This window comes from Balaenoptera borealis, assembly GCF_965194805.1.
Source record: "Balaenoptera borealis genome assembly, chromosome: 2".
Taxonomy (NCBI): domain Eukaryota; kingdom Metazoa; phylum Chordata; class Mammalia; order Artiodactyla; family Balaenopteridae; genus Balaenoptera; species Balaenoptera borealis.
In genome coordinates this window covers 176,217,799-176,237,298 of record NC_138867.1, presented here as the reverse complement: position 1 = coordinate 176,237,298, position 19,500 = coordinate 176,217,799, and the positions used below count along the sequence as shown (strand labels likewise).

The 19,500-nt window shown below is 54.2% G+C and overlaps 2 protein-coding genes across 3 annotated transcripts; both read right to left on the bottom strand.

The window, feature by feature from the left end:
• Nucleotides 1–607: 607 nt before the first annotated feature.
• MRI1 (methylthioribose-1-phosphate isomerase 1) lies at nt 608–6,756 on the bottom strand. Its single transcript, XM_082381573.1, has 6 exons — nt 5,636–6,756; nt 5,322–5,560; nt 4,305–4,480; nt 2,851–3,027; nt 2,546–2,770; nt 608–821 (listed from the first exon to the last, which is right to left on the bottom strand). The coding sequence occupies exons 1-6, from the start codon at nt 5,903–5,905 to the stop codon at nt 676–678; spliced, it is 1,233 nt and encodes a 410-aa protein (XP_082237699.1). The 5' UTR covers nt 5,906–6,756; the 3' UTR covers nt 608–675.
• Nucleotides 6,757–6,889: 133 nt separating this feature from the next.
• YJU2B (YJU2 splicing factor homolog B) lies at nt 6,890–18,762 on the bottom strand. Of its 2 annotated transcripts, XM_082381574.1 has the most exons (11): nt 18,659–18,762; nt 17,884–17,928; nt 15,909–16,130; nt 14,465–14,518; nt 12,934–13,016; nt 11,138–11,193; nt 9,389–9,449; nt 8,766–8,908; nt 8,498–8,670; nt 7,686–7,824; nt 6,890–7,588 (listed from the first exon to the last, which is right to left on the bottom strand). In XM_082381574.1, exons 3-11 carry the CDS (start codon nt 15,909–15,911, stop codon nt 7,107–7,109), a joined length of 1,194 nt encoding a protein of 397 aa, XP_082237700.1. In that variant the 5' UTR covers nt 15,912–16,130; nt 17,884–17,928; nt 18,659–18,762; the 3' UTR covers nt 6,890–7,106. The 2 variants fall into 2 exon arrangements, with proteins under 2 accessions (XP_082237700.1, XP_082237701.1); XM_082381575.1 differs by lacking the exon at nt 11,138–11,193 and having other exon boundaries at nt 18,659–18,759.
• Nucleotides 18,763–19,500: the final 738 nt, after the last annotated feature.

Below are 19,500 nucleotides of genomic sequence, written 5' to 3'. Positions count from 1 at the left end.
CAGCCCTGAGAGCAACCAAAAAGGGAGGTACTAGTATTGTCTCCATGTTGTAAATGAGGAAAACAAAGCATGGAGAGGTGAAGTGATTTGGCCAAGATCACACAATAGAAAAAGTGGTGGAGGACTTCCATGGTGGCGCAGTGGTTAAGAATCTGCCTGCCAGTGCAAGGGACACGGGTTCGAGCCCTGGCCTGGGAAGATCCCACATGCCGCAGAGCAACTAAGCCCGTGTGCCACAACTACTGAGCCTGCGCACTAGAGCCCACGAGCCACAACTACTGAGCTCGCGTGCCACAACTACTGAAGCCCGAGCGCCTAGAGCCCGTGCTCCGCAACAAGAGAAGCCACCGCAGTGAGAAGCCTGCACACTGCAACGAAGAGTAGCCCCCGCTCTCCGCAACTAGAGAAAGCCCGTACGCAGCAACGAAGACCCAACACAGCCAAAAATAAATAAATAAATTAAAAAAGAAGAAAAAGAAAAGGCGGTGGAACTGGGATATGAACTCAGGCAGCTTGACTTCAGCTGCTGGGATCTTAAGAGCCATGCAAAGGCCCTGTCTGCTTTCTCTGTTCTGGGAAGAACTGTGGTTGGGGGAAAAAGGTCAGCTTTTGGGCAGGCCATTCAATAAGTTTATTATAAAAATAATGGGGGCAGGATATGGACAGCTAGGTTGGTTACTTCTGGGGTCCACCTAGGGTGACCGTGGCACCTAGGGCTGCCCGGAGCTCCTCAGGGGCAAAGACACCCAGCTCTGTGATGATGCCGCCAGTGATGAGGTCGTGGGGGGTGACATCAAAGGCAGGATTCCAAACCCCAATTCCTGCAGGGGAGAGGGGGGAGGCAAGAAAGGCAGGTGTTAGGCTCAGTGAGAGTTCTCAAGCTATTGTCACCTGTCTCACTCACAGTGGTTTTTGGGATTGGGGAATCCTTGAGAATCTAGAGATCCTTACCCCAAAAGTGCATGAAGGCATGGGTTTTGATACCAGTAATGAATTTAGACCCCCTACATTCCTGGATTGTCACTGCCTAAGAAAAATCCTTCAAAGTCTTATATACATCCACCCACTTGTGCCTGCTTCAAGAATCTCTTTAGGAAACTCCGAGAATCCACCCCAGGGCCTTTGCATGGGCTGTGCCCTCTGCCTGGATGCTTTCCCTCAGATACGCACATGACTTGATGTTTCACTGGCTTCAGGTTTTTGCTCAAATATCACCTTCTCAGTGGGAACAGATAATCCTGTCTAATCCACCCCCTGCACAGACACTTCCCACATCCTTCTGTGCCTCATTTATTTCTCCTCAGCCTTTACCCCCTTCTAACATACACTGGAATTTTGTTATTTATCTCGTTTGTTGTCTGTCTCCCCACCGGACTGCCAGCTCTATGAGGGCAGGGACTTTTATGTCTTTTTTCACTCCTGTTTCCCCGGCCCTATCATGTCACCTGGCACTGGCCAGGTGCTCAAAAATATTTGCTGAATGGATAACAATCTCTTACACAAGAGGCTGCAAACTCTGTTTTCTCTGGTTCACAGTTTTTTAAGACCACTGAACTAGCTGCCAGCTTTCAAAGTGTGGGAGCTTTCAAACATATAACAAATGTAAGGCTTCTCTTGGAAAAATCAGAAGGAAGACCTGTTCTCCTGGGGTCTGCATTCCTGTGATCCTTGGCCAGAGCAGAGTATCGGGGTCCCCAGACTGCACCTGGCCCGTGTTACCTAGCTTTCTTGGGGGGAGGGGCACGGTGGGTTGTCAACTCTGTTTTCCATGGTCTTACGGGTTTTGATCAGTGCTAAATAATTAAGCCTCCAGGAAAGCAGGGGCACCAAAAAAATAACGAGAAAATATTTTTTTTCCAGAATTAATGTATCTATTTTTATTATTTATTTATTTATCTATCTGTCTGTATTCTTTTCCATTATGGTTTATCACAGGATATTGAATACAGTTCCCTGTGCTATACAGTAGTTCCTTGCTGGTTATCCATTTTTAAATATAGCAGTGTGTACACGTCAGTCCCAAATCCCCTCTCCCTAACTGGTCCTTTTTATAAAAGGTTTTCGATCATACTTGTTACTATTTAAGGAGCACTGCGGGCCAGGCACTGTTCTCCACTTCACGTGGGTTAATTACACTGAACCGCCTGGGGTGTATGAAGTAGGTCATGAAAACAGCTCATGGGGCTCTTAGGGATGAATTTTAGGCAACCAGGCTACACAGCCAGGAAGTGTGGGGAAGCTGAGAAATATCTGTCTCTTCACAAGCACTCGGCCAGGTGGTACTCTTATTTCTTATTCAGGTGAGAAAACAGAGCTGGAGAAGAGCAAGACAATTCGCTCAAGGCTTCCCAACTCATTAGTTGTATCTTCTGACCTTGAATCTGACCTCCAAGACGTGTCTGCTCTAAAATATGGCTTGAAGGAGCAGCTTATGCCCCAGAAGGCTGATGACACCCCAAATACCACCTGCTGCCTGTGAAGGGGTCAGGGTGCCTCAACAGAGGTGCCCAGGCCTATGGTGCCCCCCTCTGGGCGGATGGCTTACCGGGTGCCGCAATCCTGACCCCATTGACGTGGGTCAGCTCCTGGCCAGGACGCTCCTCGATGATGATCTCGCGGCCCGTCTTCAGGTGGAGGTCACACGAGGAGCTGGGGGCAGCCACATAGAAGGGGATGCCGTGGTGCTTGGCGGCGATGGCTAGCTGGTAGGTGCCCACCTTGTTGGCCGTGTCGCCATTGGCAACCACGCGGTCAGCTCCCACGACGACAGCTGGGGAATGAGATGCCGGGAGTCACCACCGGGCCCTGGATGCCTGCAGCCCTGCCCGCTGGCGCCCCCCACCTGCTGACCTGACACTCCATAGTGGGCCATGGCGGCTGCCGCCATGCTGTCGGCGATGAGGGTGGCGGGGATCTGCTCGTAGACGAACTCAAAGGCCGTCAGCCGGGCTCCCTGGTTGTAGGGCCGGGTCTCCGTGCAGAAGGCATAGTCCAGACGGCCCAGGCTGTGCAGCGAGCGGATCACACCTGTGGGGCCCAGCCCACCAGGAGGATGAGATGCAAAGGGACAGATGGGCAGGGCAGCCCACTGGTTAGCAGCGTGGTTCTCCGAAGCATGCAGTCCCACTCCCGGGCCCTTGCAGTGGCTGTTCTCTCTGCCCGGTACAAATGTGTTTAGAGAATGCCTTCTCCGTGAGGTCTGCCGGGATTCCTCCATCTCACATAGCAACCCTCACGCTGCCAACCCCTGCTCTTTCTCTTTAGCACTTACCGCCTTCAAATGCATCATACCTATTTGTTCTGTTCCTGTGTCTGTTCCTCCTATTTTCCTGCTCCTGATGGCAGAGATTTGATCTACTTTCTCCACTGCTGGGTCCCTAACTCCTAGAACTGTGCTTGGCACACAGTAGGTGCTTAATAAATGTTGAGTGACTGAAGGAACGGATGCATGTATGAATGATGGGGTACACAGTAGATAAGCATTTATTAAGCATGGATATTTGTTGAGTGAATCAATGAATGAATGTCTTGCCATCAGAGCCTCAGTCCCCAGGCACAAGGGTGGCACCTAGGTAGGTAGGGAAACCTCCTGGAGAATTTAGGATCAAGTGGAATCTGCTGCCTTGAACCCCAGGACCCAGTCCCCCTGGTCCCGGTCACAGCTACCCTAATCTTTCTTTAGGGGGCTATGCCCTACCCCTCAGTCCTCTTGGAGTCCACATCCCACCCACTTTCTTTTTTTTAAATTTTAATTTAACTTTATTTTTATTTAAAAAATATTTAATTTTTTTTTTGGCTGCACTGCACGGCTTGCGGGATCTCAGTTCCCCATCCAGAGACTGAACCTGGGCCACAGCAGTGAAAGCATCGAGACCTAACCACTGGACTGCCAGGGAACTCCCCCCACCCATTTTCTAGGCTCATGGCACAGGCCAGGCCTATCGAGTGACTGATCCTAGATGGACAGATGACTCCATCAGAGCCCCCGAGATACAAGGAGACTTTTCTAACACTGTCGGAATAGAGACCCTAGGCTCTTTTCCTTGTGATCTGAACCCTGGTCGACCAGTGGAGCATAAGGATGATGCCACCATGGAGAAGGGCAGATCTTAGGGATATGGATAGATGGACCCTGATGCTATTATTTGAGCCCCTGGATCCAGTCATACCTGAAGCCAACCCCCTGAGTGTTTCTGTACAAAAACTAATAAATTCACATTTTGGGGGGGTGTATAAAGTGGTTTGGGTTTCTTTCTCTTGCATCCAAAAAGGGCCCTCCCCTATCCCTGTGGATGCTCACTCACCTAGGGCTGTGCCATAGCCAGCAGTGGCCAGTGCACCAGTGTTGCAGTGGGTCAGCACGATCACCTTGCCGCCCTGGGGTGCTGCCCGCTCTAGGAGGTGGTGGGCTCCCAGGTCCCCGATGCTCCGATTGTCCCGGAGGTCTTTTGCCAGCATGTCCTCAGTCCAGCGGATCACTCTGGGGCCGACAAGAGACTCTGAGCACAAGTCACAAGGCTTCAGGGTCCACACCAGCCCCTCCTCCCTGCCCAACACTGCTCTCCTGGAGCTCTCCTGCTGAAAGCCTCTCACAGCTGTGGGGCTGGACCCTTCTGCCACAGCCACCTAACTGTAACTCCATTTGCTCTCGAGACACATTTACCAAGCACCTCCTGTGCGTCAGGGGCTGGGGGACACAGCAGTGAACAAGACAAAAATCTCTGTTCCTATGGAGCTGACACTGAGGTGGGGGAGGCAGGTGATGAACAGACAATAAAGTGAAGGAAAAGGCAGCGGAGTCAGGAGACAGAGGACAGGAATGAGCTGTATTATATGGGGGGTGGGGAAGGCACAACCTGAAATTTGAAGGAGAGGAGATTAAGTAGATGGATACCTGGCTTGCAGAAATGGTGTGTGCAAAGGCCCTGAGGCAGAAGGGACCCTGGTGGGGGTTAAGAAACATGGAGAGTATCTGTGCAGCAGATGGGGAGGGGGGAGGGAGAGAGTGGGAAGAGAGCAGGGAGAGGACCAGGGCTAGAAACAAAATTCTTCAAAAGCAAAAACTAGGTAAATGAGGTGGCACTTAAAAGGGCCTCCAAGGGCAGTTAGAGCTGGGGACGTTCAGGGAGGTCAAAGTCAGGGCATTGAGTTCAAGGACCGGGGCCAGGCTGCCCGGTGGTGAGTCCCAGCCCTGCCTGTGTGGCCCTGGACTAAGAGCACACTGCCTCAGTTTCCCCATCTGTAACATGGGTCGTTGCGCAAAAAAAAAAAAGAATGAATAGCCGCCGGTTAGAGCAGCGCTTGGCACAAGGCCCCTCTACCTCTCTCGGACCGCCTCCTCCGTGGCGCCCTCCCGCTCCGCTTCCTGGGCTGCGAGGTCGGCCAGGTCTCGGGCGGCGCGGGCCATGTTGACGGCGGTGGGCCGGGCGGTGACAAGGAAACTCAGCGCGTCGCGCACGAAGGCCACGAGCGCGGCAAGTCCGGGTCCCCCGGCGCCCGCCTGCAGCTCCACGGCGAGGCTGAGGCAGCCCACGAGCGCAATGGCTGGGGCGCCGCGCACCTGCTGGGGAAATGGGGGCGTCAGGAACTGCAGGCACGGGAAGCCCCCCACCCCGGTCCCACCGAGCGGCCCCACCTTCATAGCGCGGATGGCCTCCCAGGCCTGGCGCACCGAGCCCACCGCCTCATAGCGGCTCTGCTGGGGCAGCAGTAGCTGGTCGAGGATCTGTAGTGAGCCCCGCGAGTAGCGGATCGCCTCCAAAGTCATGCTGTTGCAGCCGCGATCACCGCCGCTCCCGGGGCTCAGCTGGCCGCGCGCACCAGAGGCGGGGCCGGAAAGGGCGCAGGGGGCGAGGCCAGGGCCCCAGGGGTGGGACCTCTCCCGGGAGGAGGAGCGTGCGCACATCAACTTCGCTGGCTCCTGGGACCCGCCATCCAGGCGCCGGGTCCTACTCCACCTTTCCCGCCAAACCTGGACAGTTAGCCGCACCCTCGGAACCACAAAGGTGCCACTACTTATAGGGCAACTATTGCATGCCAAGTCCTGTGTTTAGCGTCTGGCTATAGCAAGACTGCTAAGTGCCAGGCGGGTACCCTCAGGTGCCTGACTCCTCCAGCCAGAGCGAGTGCTGCCTGTGGCCTCACGTAGAGCAAGGCACCAAAAGGGGGTTCTGAGATCGAACAGACTCTTACTGCTGCCTTGAGACCTTCCCATCCCCGCGGGGAGTAAAGGCCTGCGGGCTGGGGGCCACCACCACCTCCCGACAGGGCACATTACAAGTTCAGCAGAATTCAGCCAGAACCTCAGCCCCGAGAGGTCCGTATGTCTGGTTTGTTCACCGCTCTATCTCCAGTGGCTAGGATAGCGTCTGGTGCACTGCAAGTGCTCCGTTAATATTTGTGAAATGATCCTTCTCCAGGGCTTAGGGGGAGGTGGTGGGCCATGAGTCACCTGGTTGGATGCTCAGCTGTTTTTTGCTCAGTTTACTAGTTGCCTTCAAAGGAAGCAACACGCTGGGGACTCTTTCATGACCCTTCCAGGGTGTCCCCATGGGTGGGGGATAATGAACAGCCCACACCTGTGTGCTCCATCCCCTCCTGCATCTGGCCTGGATCCTGAGCACCCCTGCTGTCCAGTCCCATTTTCATCCTTCACACTCAGGATGTGCCACCAGTGTGGCACCTCCTGTGCCACCTCCTCCAGGAAGTTGGCCCCGATTACAGGCCAGCCTGGGCTACTACCTTTCAACCCTCATCACGCTGGGTGGGGACCCAGGCTGTGGTCACAGCATCAGCATTGGCTGATGAGATGCTGGGCAAGCTTAGTTGGGTTGCGGGGGGAGGGGTGCAGGCATAGCTCCTGGGCCCATCTAGTAACCTGAGGCAGAGGCAAAGAAGCAGGGTTTTAATGCTGGGAGGTCGGGGGTCCCACAAGGCACAGACACCCTCTCCAGGACCAAATAAATAACAACTCTATTACTGTGAGGAGGTGAGGTCTGGGGAGGGTGGTAACCGAGCTCTTCAAGGGCTGGCGGGCTAAGGGGCTGCAGCCTGTGAGGGGCCTCCTCGGTGTGTCTCGGCCTCCTGAGTGAATCTGGCCCCCAGAATCACTCACTCTCCGAACCGGAGTAGTCAGCCACGAGGGAGAAGCTGAGGCTGCAGGGCTGTGGTGTGTCCTGGGGATTGGCTGCCTCCTGGGAGGAGCCTGGCAGGGGCTGGGGCCTGTCCTGACAGCTCTCCTCCTGCCCCGGTGGCCCACTGTTCTTGCAGGTCTTGGCGGTCTCCTGAGGACAGTCTCTGGGGGATGTGGGCCTGTCCTGGGCGGTCCCCTCTGGCACCCGTGGCTCCCCAGACTTGGGGGTCTCAGCCGTGTGCTGAGGGCTCTCTGGGACCTCCCGGGACCGCCGCCGCACAATGCCCAGGTGCCCCACGGTGATGGGGGAGCCAGTGGGAGCAGATCTGCGGTTCTGGGACAGCTTCTTCAGGACACTGCTGGCTTTGCTGCTGCTGGCGCCGGGTCCCGGGGTGGAGGGGAACCAGGAGCGGCTGATGATCTCCGTCCGCTTGAGCTTCTGCTTGTCCTCATATGCTGCGGATGGGGAGAGGGAGGTCCAGAGCCGCCCTCTGCCCGGGCAGCCCCCCTTCTCCCCCTGCCCCGACCCCCTCGCCCACTGGCCCCCACGCACAGTCTAGGGTGTGGAACTTGAGCAGGGCGGCCAGCCTGCGGTCATCCTCCGTCTCCGGCACCAGCGGGATGTCCAGGCTTGCCTTGGCCTGCAGGGCCTGGTCCCTCTCTTCCTCCTCCTGCATGGCTTTTTTCTTTTCCTGTGTTGGGGAGAAGGGGTTGGGGAGGGATGGTGCGTGTCAAAGCCGTGCCTCTTTGCCCTCTGGGCTGGAGGGGAGAATCCCTCCAGTGTTCAGGGTCTCAGTTTCCTTCTCTTCAAGCTGATGCGAGGAAAAGGCCTCACACAGTGCTCGCGACATAGAATTTGCTCAACAGCAGGAGACACAATCATTAGTATGTGTACCACTGGGTTCTTCACTCATTCATTCTTTCCACAGATATTTACAGAACGTCTTTCTGCTGCCAGGCCTTGTTCTAGACACTAGGGACACAGCAGTGAGCAGACAAAATCTTTTGCCCTGGTGGAGCTGACATTCTAGTGGGTGAGCAAGACAAAGTGGTGAGGAGAGAAAGAATGCTGGGAAGAGGGTAGGAAATAGGCAGGGCGTTCAACTTTAAATGTGGTGTGCATGGTAGAGGGGAGGGTTAGGGACAGTCTCCTGAGAAAATCACGTTTGAGAAAAGGTGTCTGAGTGAGGGAGCCATGTGGGTATCTGGTGGAAGAGTGTTCCAAGGTGGAGGGAACAGCCTGTGCAAAGGCCCTGAGGCAGAAGTGCGCTTAGGCTGCTTTTTGTTCTCCCCGCTCCACTGTTGGTGATGCCCGGCAACCCCCGCCTGCCCGTGGTCCTGACCCTGGGCCGCAGCCCTGCTCACCCGGAGCCTTTTCCGCAGCATGCTGTTGAGCGCGAAGTCGTCCTTCCAGGCGCTCTGGGCGTCCTGGATGTGGCTCAGGGTGGGGAGGGCCTTCTTGAGCGTGCTCCGGTCAGCCTCACCGTGCTCCAGTCGGAACATGGCATCTGTCTCCAGCTTCTGCTTCTTCTCGTGCTCTGTAAGGGTGAGAGTGGGGCTGGGCCTTCAGGGCCCTGGCTCGGGGTTGGGGTCAGGGTCGGGATTGGGCTCGGAGCCCACCCTTGGCGCTCACCTGTCGTCAGCACCTGCTCGTTGTCTGCCATGTCCCAGCGCTCCTCCTTGCGCTGGGCGCCGCTCACGATCACGTAGTCGCAGTTGGCGGGGTCTGTCTGCATCTCGATGTAGTTGACGCAGAGGTGGCATTTCATGCGGAACCTGGGAGGGTGGAGGGCGGTGGGCTAGAGTCAGGACACTGTGGCCTGCTTCCTTCCATCCATGCGCGTCATCAACTAGTGTTCACGGAGCACCTGCTACATGCTGGGCTCCGTGTCGGGGGGGACAGCCGTGGGTGAGACAGATATGGTTCCTTCACCCCGGCACTGACCTTCTGTCCGGAGTTTGTTCACTTGTTCATCCAACCATTCATTTGTTCGTTCGTTCATTCATTCAACAAACCCTCCTGAGGGGACGGAGCAGAGCCTGCGGGGCCTTCTGGGCCACGGGGAGGACTCAGGCTTTTACTCTGAAGAAGGTGGGAGCCATGAAGCGTTCTAGGCAGGATGTGCCCTGACTGACAGACCATGATGGTTTCCAGGAGACCCCAGGGAATAATCATCAGGCAGAGGATAGAAACTTCCCTCCCACTCAGACTCCTTTGTAGCCCCCTCAGCCTGCAGCCCACCAGGCTGCCTCTACCTGTAGATCGGGGTCGTGTAGTAATTGCCAACCTTCTTCTTTTCTGCATTGTAACGAACACCTAGGAGGAGAGGGAGAGAACGAGGCTAGGGCTCAGGCCACCCTCAGCGTCTTTTCCTGGGGTGGGGAGTAGATGGGGGTGGTATTTCACTCCCCTGCAGGGGAGACACCTCTGGAGGACACAAATTCAAGCAGAAAAGAGCCATATCTAGGCTGCGGGATGGGTGCTCAAGCCACAGAGGAGGGTGGGCTGGATGGAGCCAGAGGGCCCGGGTTCAAACCCTGGCTCCACCCCACCAGCTGTGCGACCTTAGGCCAGCTGCCCTGGCCGTCTGGCCTCAGGTTCCCCATCGATTGGATAGGGATGGCTATGACGCCTACCGCACAGGGCTGGTGTGAGAACTGCAGAAGCTAGTGATACACACGGATCGCTTAACACTGGGCCAGGTGCTCAGCAAGCATTCAAGAGGGGTTGGCTTTTGGGAATTCCCTCCCTGGTGGTCCAGTGGTTAGGACGCCGTGCTTTCACTGCCGGGGCCCAGGTTCAATCCCTGGTCGGGGAACTAAAAATCCCACAAGCTGTGGGGTGCGGCCCCAAAAAAAAAAAAAAAAAAAAAGGGTTGGCTTTTATTATTTTTCTAGAGAATATCCAGGTTTTTTGTTCCTTTTTCACTAATTACATGATATATTCTTGACTCTTATCTTGCTTACTGAGTGAAAAAAGCTTAAACTAGAAAAACAGAGCTTGCGGGGGTTGGTGGTGTGGCCTGGCTGGCTTTTCCTTTTCTGGGGGGCTGCTTCTGTTCACGGCCCTGAGGTTGACCCACGTGTGGTGTCAGGCTGCGCCCTGCGCTCTGCCGCCTGAGCGCCTGGTGGCCTTTGGGGCAGATGCCCCTTTGCTGGGTCTGATCAGGGGGATGTGCTGGGGTGAGTCATTCCACTTCAGCAGTGGGGTGGCCTGGCCCCTCTTTCTTGCACTGGACCCTCCTGCCGAGAGCTGCCGGCTCCTGTTTACAGAGCGAGCTGCTGCCCTGGGCCAGGCGCCGTGGGAAGGGCTGAGGATCCCCGTACTATAGCGGAGGAAACGGAAGCCAGGAGGGTCGAGTCACCTGCCGCAGGCCTCAGGGCTGCTGAGCAGGGCCGCAGACCCATGTCTGTCCGTCCGTCTGTGCACCTGTGGGCACGATCAGGGGTCTGAATGCTAAAGGTAACAGTAAGGGTAGTGGCAGCAGCAGGTTGAGTTTACGAGCCCTCGCACGTGCCACATGCTGTGCACTAAGCACTTTAGTTTTTATTTATTTTTGGCTGCGCTGTGCGGCTTGTGGGATCTTAAGTTCCCCAACCAGGGATCGAACCCATGTCCCCTGCAGTGGAAAGCGCAGAGTCCTAACCACTGGACCGCCAGGGAATTCCTTGCACTAAGCACTTTATATGCCACACAAGCGGGCACTCATACCACCTGAATTTCACAGATGGGTAAATTGAGGCGCATGGAGGCTCAGTCGCCTGCCAAGGGTCACCAGCGAGGAAGTGGCAGGGATGGGATTTGAACCCAGAGGCTCCTAACCGCTCCGCCATGAGGCATCCACAGCCCACCAGGCACTCCAGCCCACTGTCCCCTACTCGACTCCTGATCGGGGGCCCGGCGGAGACGGTCTCTCACGGCGCCCAGCAGTTAAGGGGCTCGCTGGCCGTGGGGCTGAATGGTGGGGGTCAGGGTGGGGAGCAGGGGAGCGGGCGGAAGCTCACCCATGCCGATGTGGTTCTTGCAGCCGTCACACCAGATGTTATAGGGCATCTCAAATCTACACAAACAGAGAACAGCTCATTTGTCCCTGTCCACGTGGGCTCTCCCAGGATCTCCAGGTCTGCGACTCTGGCTGCAGTCACATTGCAAAGGGCGTGCAAGCGGGAGGGTAAAGAACGGTGGTCATTCCTGCAACCAGGCCAGGCCCATCACGTGGCTCTCTGGCCAGCTGACCCAGTCTGGGCGAGCGTCTCCGCTGGGTGCTGCCCTGTCTTCCATATCCCACCACGTCAGCTACACAAGTTTCCAAGCAGAGGAGGAAGCAGGCTTCAGGGGGCACTGGTGTTCGATTCCAGTTTAGCTAAGTTGTTGTAGTGACACTGGATTTTTTTTTTTTTAAATACATTTATTTATTTATTTTTAGCTGCACTGGGTCTTCGTTGCTGCACACGGGCTTTCTCTAGTTGCGGCGAGCGGGGGCTACTCTTCATTGTGGTGCGCGGGCTTCTCATTGCGGTGGCTTCTCTCGTTGCCAAGCACAGGCTCCAGACGCACGGGCTCAGTAGTTGTGGCGCACGGGCTTAGCTGCTCTGCGGCATGTGGGATCTTCCCGGACCAGGGCTTGAACCCGTGTCCCCTGCATTGGTAGGTGGATTTTTAACCACTGCGCCACCAGGTTAAGTCCCTGGGTTTCTTTTATCCAGTTCTATTGGCAACGTGCAATTCCGGTAAATTGCCATTAACAGCAGTAATGGAGCTTCTCTTTTAAAACAAAACCATTAAGTAATGAATGAGGTGAATTTAAGACACTGTACAGATGAGATGAGGGCTTGGCAAACAGACTGGATGAAGGCAGGGTGGGTGGTTGGCTCTGGAGTGTGGAGGCATGGCGGGAGTTGGAGGTGACCTTCAGCTCTGTGACTCTTGGGGCCACTGCTGAGATTTGCATCTTGACTACTTTTCCATAGATGTTCCTGCCTCTGATGGTTTTGTCACTGGATGCTCTGCTCAGGCCCAGGGCGGACCCCAGAGGCTGAGGGCAGAGTTCACGAGGCAGAGAAGGAGGCAGAGAGGGGCTCCTTCTGGGACGACACAAGCTGGCTTCTGCTTCCCGCCACGGCTGACCCACAGGGTGCTGGCCAGAAATAAGAGGAGAACCCCGGGAATGGCCATTGTCCTGGCTTGACTGCAGTAATGGCTGTGATTCTTTATCCTCCCCATGTCCGTGCCCTTTGCAAGATGACTCTGCAGCCATTCCTGTCAAGAGGTGCAGTGTGTTGCCCCACCCCCTCCCTGCAACATGACTTGCTTTGGGGAATCAATGAGACAGAAGTGACAGGGTACCAGCTCAGGGTCTCTGCCTCAAGAAGCCTTGCGTGCCTCTGCTGGCTCTCTTTTGGAACCCGGCTGCTGCTGTGTGAACAAGCCCAGGCTAGCCGGCTGGAGGATGAGACACACTTGGAACACAGCCCAGTCATACCAACCAAGGCCATGCTGGACCGGCCAGTCCCCAGCCAGGCAACCCCCAAACATGTGAGACAGCCCAGCTCAGGTCAACCAAGCCCAGCCAAGGCCAGCAGAGGCATCCAGCTGAGCTGCAGACTCGTGAGCAACACGAGTGCTTAACATGTGCTTATCGTTTTGTTACGCAGCAATGGCTGACTGATACAGCAACTTTCTGCTTTATGGAATTAAGACCCTGCAGCACTGGGCAAAATCAGGGGGTGCTGAAGGCTCCTTGAGGTTGACACCAGGTGGCACAAAGGGCAGGGGTCCTCAGGTGATGCCAGGGCCTTACCTGATGATGAGGATGCCCTGGGACAGCTTCCGAGCCCGCTCCCGAAGCGGGTGGCTGTTATGGTATCTGTTGAGTGAGCCATGCTGTGTGGAAAGGAAGAGGGAGCAGATTAGCACTGCTGAGCTGGGGGAGCTCAGGCCCTCTCTCACAGGCCGAGAGAGGCCTCATTCTTATGTCCTGCTGGGAGTGTTCACAGCAAAATGGGAGGCACCTAGGCTTTGGTGAAGCAAGTGGGCTTGGAATCAGGAAAACGGGAGTCTGCATCTTACCTCTCCCATTTAGCAGCTAAAAGAGCTGTGTGACCCTGGGCAGTGACCTCACCTTTTGCCTTCCTGAGCCCTATGAGTCAACTGGGGACGAGGATCATAATTACCTCCAGGTGTTGTGGGATCAGGTGAGATGACAAGACCAGCAAATCTCTGCTGGGTACTCTATGCGTGTCATCTCACTTTAATCCCTCAATGCTTCTGGGAGGTCAGGTTGTTTTGTTTCCCCTTTGGACCTATGGGGAGACTGTGGTGTAGAAAGGCCGAGTCATGTGCAGGGGACCACACAGCTGGGACATGCTGATTCATTTACTAGCCCCTTACTGAGCGCCCACAGTGTGGGGACACAGACACAAATGAGAGAGGTGAACATCCCTGCCCTTGAGGTGCAGACGTTCTAGAGGGGGAGATGGGGGGCTTCCCTGGTGGTGCAGTGGTTAGGAATCCTCCTGCCAGTGCGGGGGACATGGGTTCAGACCCTGGTCTGGGAAGATCCCACATGCCACAGAACAACTATGCCCGTGCGCCACAACTACTGAGCCTGCACTCTAGAGCCTGCGAGCCACAACTACTGAGGCCTGCGTGCCTAGAGTCCATGCTCCGCAACAAGAGAAGCCGCTGCAGTGAGAGGCCCGCACGCTGCAACGAAGAGTAGCTCCCGCTCGCCGCAACTAGAGAAAGCCCGCGCGCAGCAACGGAGACCCAATGCAGCCAAAAATAAATAAATAAAATAAATAAATAGAGGGGGAGATGGACAATATGCAAATAAATGGGTGATGCATCAAGGAGTTAAGAAGGCTACGGAGAGAAATAAAGCACTAGGTCATGCGATAGAGAATGAGACGGTGGTCAGGGAGGCCCTCTGTAAGGAGAGACCTAAAGGAAGGAAAGGAGTCTTGGGGTCAGAGGGGGGGAGAGGTTCCAGGCAGAGGGAACAATGAGGAGGCCAGACGAGCTGGAGCTGGGAGGGTGAGGGGATCTGACCCAGAGGCCGTGTGTGGGACCTCACCCTGGACTCCACTGGAAACACACAGCACTGGGCATGCTGGTGTTTACATGGGTCATTGACGAGGGTCACACTGACCACCTGGGAAGGAAGGCTGCCCCAAGACGCAGGTGACAAGTGCAAGGCAGGGAGACCTCAGGGGCCGCCCGGGCTTCTGCAGCTGTGGTTCTGACTCCAGGAGGGGATGAAGAGCGCGGGGCCCCTGCCCTGCGGGGTCGCTATGCTATCGTGGACACGGAGAAGGAAGCCTGCCCCTTACCTTTGTAGGGTTGAAATCCGGAGGGTAGTACTTGTTTACGCCTTTCCTTTCACCCTGGAAAGCAGAAGAGAGACGTGAGTCAGCGAGGGTCCTACAAGAGACCTACTCGTGCAGCCTTGAGGGGTGAGACCTGGACAAGGAAGACAGGGATATCCTGGAGGATGGCCCAGGGCTCCGTGTCCCATCGAGGACTGGTGACCTGGCGGAAAAAGCCCCACTGTTGGGAATTCCCCGGCGGTCCACTGGTTAGGACTCAGCGCTTTCACTGCTGTGGCCTGGGTTCAATCCCTGGTCAGGGAACTAAGATCCGGCAAGCTGAGCGGCTCAGCCAAAGAAAAACAAACAAAACAAAACCCACTGTCGTCGCTGTGGAAAATTCCACAAGGGTCAGACTCTCCTAGAGCAATGGCTTTCACAGTTGTTTTAGGACCGTGACTTAAGGTAAGACATATTTAACCCCAAATACACAAGCACAGGTTTCAGGAAAGAATGCTCACCCAGCTGTGACTCTCTCTTTTAAATGCTGGCAGCCACCTGCTGAATTGACTTATTGACTTAACGATCCACTGAAGCAGTGGGTCTCAAACTTGGCTGCACGTTACAACAACCCGAGCAGTTTCTAAAATACTGATGCCTGGGACCCACGCCCAGAGGTTCTCCTGACAGAGGACCTGCTCTGGGGCATGGTGCCTGGACACAGGGCTTTTCAAAAGCAACCCTGGAAAACACGTGTGTATACACATCCTTGTACACACAGGTTCACTCACAGTAGCCAAATGGTGGAAACAACCCATGTGTCCATCAGTGGATGAAAGGATAAACAAAATGTGGTCCATCCATATAATGGGATATTATTCAGCCATAAAAAGGAAGGAAGCTCTGATATATGCTGTAATGTGGGTAAACCTTGAAAAAATCATGCTAAGTGAAAGAAGCTGGATACAAAGGGACACATGGTACATGATTCCATTGATATGAAATGTCCAGAACGGACAAATCTACAGAGGCAGAAAGCAGACTGGTGGCTGCCAGGGGCTGGGGTGGGGGAATGGGAGTGACTGCTATTGGGTATAGGGTTTCCTTTTGGGGTGACGGAAATGTTTTGGAACTAGATAGAGGTGGTCATTGCAAAATATTGCGAATGTACTAAATGCCACTGAATCATATGTTTTAAAATGTCAGTTTTATGTTGTGAATTTCACCTCATTAAAAAAAAAAAACAGGAAAGAAAAAGAAAAAAGCTCCCTGGGTGATTTTAGTACAGCGCAAAGTTTGAGAACCACAGCACCGGAAGACCATGATCCAGAGTCTGAAAATACCTGCGAGCTTGGGGTCAGGGGTGGGGAAGGAGACTTTTAGGGGAGGGAAAGGGCTATTCAGGGGACCCCTTCCCTTCACCTAAAGATCAGAAGAGAAACCCAATGAGCACAGCCTGTCTACTCACCATCTTGGAAGCTGCCTACTGGTCCTCACCCACTACTCAGCCAATCGGAAAAGACGATGAGACACTGCTTTGTCGACTCACTGCCCAGTGCCACCCTCCTGGACAGCCTGGCAGACAGTCGCGGCTTCTCTGTGAAGACGCGGTGGGCTGTGCGTGGTGGTGGCGGCTCAGACGATCCTCCCCGCAGGTGTAGGAGGCGTCCAAGGAGTGGCGTTTGTCTGTCTGGAAAGGGAGTGTCCTGTCCACTCTCCATCCAACATGTATTTCCCAGGTGACACTTCTCACCCCTCCACGGCCCCCATCATCGCTCGCCTGGACGAGTACAGTCACCTCTTCCCTAGGCTCCTGGCTCTGCCCTTGACTCTCACAGTCTGTTCTCCTCGTAAGGGCTAGAAGGATCTGTTAAAATATAAATCTGAACTATCGCTTTCTTGCTTAAACCCCCCCAGTGATTCCCTTCGCTTTGAGAATCAAGTCAAACCCCTCCCCATGGCCTATGGGGCCCCTGCCTGCCTCTCCGAGCCCACCTTTTACCCCTCTCCCTCTCGCTCACTGTTCCACTCACAGTGGCTTCCTGGCTGCCTTCGAAAGCTCAGCAGGTGCAGGCCAACTGCCTTGAATGCTGCTAAACACCCACAATACACAGGATAACACCCACCACAAGTGTTCTTTGTCACAGGTCTCAGCTCAAACATCACCTCTGTCAGAGGCCTCATCTGATCACCTGATCTAAAGTCTCTTCTTCCCTGGAGCTTCTACCACATCACCCTGTGTCTGTTTACTTGTTTACAGTCTGTGTCCTCTGCCTGGTCCCACTGTGCTATGTCTCTGGCACCCAGGACAGCTCCTGATAAATGCTGACTTCATGAACCTCTGAAAACTGACTGAGGTTCCATAAGACTCAGTGTGGGTGACACAGAGACACTGGGAATTTGGGGTTAGCAGATACAAACTATTACATATAGAATGGATAAACAACAAGGTCCTACTGTATAGCACAGAGAACTATAGTCAATATTCTAAGATAAACCATAATGGAAAAGAATATTAAAAAAAGAACATATATATATGTATAACTGAATCACTTTGCTGTACAGCAGAAATTAACACAACATTTTAAATCAACTGTATTTCAATAAAAAAATTTAAAAAAAAAAGAGAGATACTATGAGGGACTAAAGTGTAGTCCAGAATGGGGATTGGCAGATTTTCTCGATTGAGGGCCAGAATTTCTGTCCCAACAGCTCAACTCGGCTCAACTCTGCTGTCACTGCTAGAAAGCAGCCATAGACAATATGTAAATGAATGGGTGTGGCTACATTCCAACAAAACTTTATTTGTGGACCCTGAAATTTGAATTTCACATGATTGCCACATGTCACAAAATATTATTCTCCTTTTGATTTTTTCCCCACAATTTAAGAAGTTAAATCCATTCTTTGCTGGTGGGCTGTACAAAATCAGGCAGTGGTCTGGTTTTGGCCTGTGAGTGTAGTTTGCTGGCTCCCTGTGCTTGAGTCAGGAAGTCTCTAACTGTTTCTGCCAACTTAGCTGTGTGCTCTCTAATAGTTACTGTGTGCTACCCGCTGCAGAGTCCAACATCATTGCCCCATTTACTCTATACTATGTTAGTATTATCTCCAGTTGACAAATGAGGATGTGGGAACTTAAGTAACTTGCCAGGGGCCAGAAGCTGATAGGAAGGCAGAGCCAGGGTGCAAAGCCCCAGATACAAAGTGTTCCACCATCCCCCCAAACTCCTCTCCACCTCGGATCCTCCACCTGTAAAGCGTGCCCCTGGACCAGATTTTCTTAAAGTCACTTCCAAACTAAAAATGCTTTTCCCAACAAAATAGCTAAGTGCCCACCCAAGCTTTGGGGGCACAGTTCCCTGGGCTGGAATCCCTGCTCCATTCCTCACTAGCTGGGTAACCCTGGCCAATGTCTGAGCCTCCCTGAGCTTATATTTCCTCACCTGTAAAGAGTCGATGACGGCAAGAGGACTGACTTTCTGGAGTTGCTGTAAATGAAATAACATACAAACATGGGTAATGCTTGCACAGAGTAAGTACTCCATTTACAGGAGTTGGGGGTCTTACCGTGGTTTTATCACCCCAGTGGGTGGTACAGGTGGGGCTACAGGGTGGATATATAGAAATCTCTGGTCCTTGGTGTCAAGAATAATGATAAACCCCACTGGCTCAGGGCATAATGCTTGGGCTTGGATTCCGACTCTGCTTTGCTTGCTAGCGGCTTGACTTTGGGCAAACTGCTTCTCTCTCTTGAGCCTGTTTTCTCATTTGTAAAACGGGGTTTATACAAGTATCAACCTGATGAGGTTGCTGTCAAGACTCAGTGAATTAAAGTATCTGGAAGAGCGCCTGATGCTGAGTTAAACGTTGGTAGTTTTGATTATTTCTCATGCCAAACCGTTTTACAAGCGTCATTTAAAAAAATCTTCACCGAGACCCAGAGAAGTAGGGGCTTACTGTCCCATTTTCCAGATGAGGAAAACCTGAAGAGGTATAATATGGGCCAGGGTCAGGTCTGGGGTCGCGGCCAGGGCCCGGGGTTTTGGGTCGGGGGTCGCGGCTGGGGGGCGGGCGGCTCCGAGCATCGGGCCCACGTTCCCAGAGCCCCGCGGCCCCCGGCGCGTTCGTCCCCATCGGGCGGCTCCGAGGCCGGGTGAAGCAGTGGACAGACCCCCAGCCCTACCGGGCCTAGCCGCCCCTCTGCCCGCCTGCACTTACCTGCCCTCCTCCTGACGTCACTCCGCGTCCGTTCCGGAAGTCCCTGCTGGGTGCGTAAGGGGGCGCGGCGCACTCCCCGCGTGACAGAGACGCCTGCGCGAGGCGGGGCGAGGCGGCGGCGCAGCGCTGACTGGCTGAATGTCGAACACGCCGCTCGCTCACAGCCGCCGGAGTGGACCAATCCGGGCCAGCCCTTCCCAACTGCACGCACTACACGATGCCCCACCCTCGGCCCCGCCCACTTTGCCTGACCCAATCCGAGGACCGCCTTTCTGATGTTGCTTTCCAGAGAGCGGGATTTCGCCAGCTGAAGCGGTGGAGCAATGGTGGGCAGATTCCAGCTCCTGGGCCAAATCAAACCAGCCCCTTGTTTTTGAATGGCTAGCGAGTTAAGAATTGTTTTTCCATTTTTAAATGGTTGCGGGGGGAATCAAAAGAATAACATTTTATGACTTGTGAAAATCAAATGAAGTTCACATTTTAGTGTCCGTGTATAAAATTTTATTGGAATACATCTGCGCCCACTCATTTACCTGTCTGTAGCTGCTTTCCCACTACAGTGGCAGAATTGAATGGTTGTCACAGAGCGCCTATGGCCCATGGAGGCTGAAAATGTACTGTCTGGCCGTTTACAGAAGTGGGTCAGCCCTTGTCTTAGAGCCTTCAGACCAGCTTGATTTTGCCTTCTGCACAGGGCAATGGCTTTTGAATGTACTTTTGTGCCTTGTAGAGTTTAGCAAAATCTGTTTGTTCATTTGTTCGCTCAATAGCTGTTTACTGGGTGCCTGCTATATGTCAGGCCACGGGGATTATGGAGTAAAGGACACACCCTTTTCTCACTG

Excerpts from the sequence above, each read along its gene's own strand:
- MRI1 (XM_082381573.1), bottom strand. The coding sequence starts at position 5,905 with ATGTGCGCACGCTCCTCCTCCCGGGAGAGGTCCCACCCCTGGGGCCCT. Across the intron at positions 3,028-4,304 it reads TGGCTATGGCACAGCCCTAG|GTGTGATCCGCTCGCTGCAC; the intron begins GTGAGTGAGCAT and ends TGGGCCCCACAG. Across the intron at positions 822-2,545 it reads GGTCAGGATTGCGGCACCCG|GAATTGGGGTTTGGAATCCT; the intron begins GTAAGCCATCCG and ends TCTCCCCTGCAG.
- YJU2B (XM_082381574.1), bottom strand. Across the intron at positions 11,194-12,933 it reads CAGGGCATCCTCATCATCAG|ATTTGAGATGCCCTATAACA; the intron begins GTAAGGCCCTGG and ends CTGTTTGTGTAG. Across the intron at positions 9,450-11,137 it reads CAAGAACCACATCGGCATGG|GTGTTCGTTACAATGCAGAA; the intron begins GTGAGCTTCCGC and ends CTCTCCTCCTAG.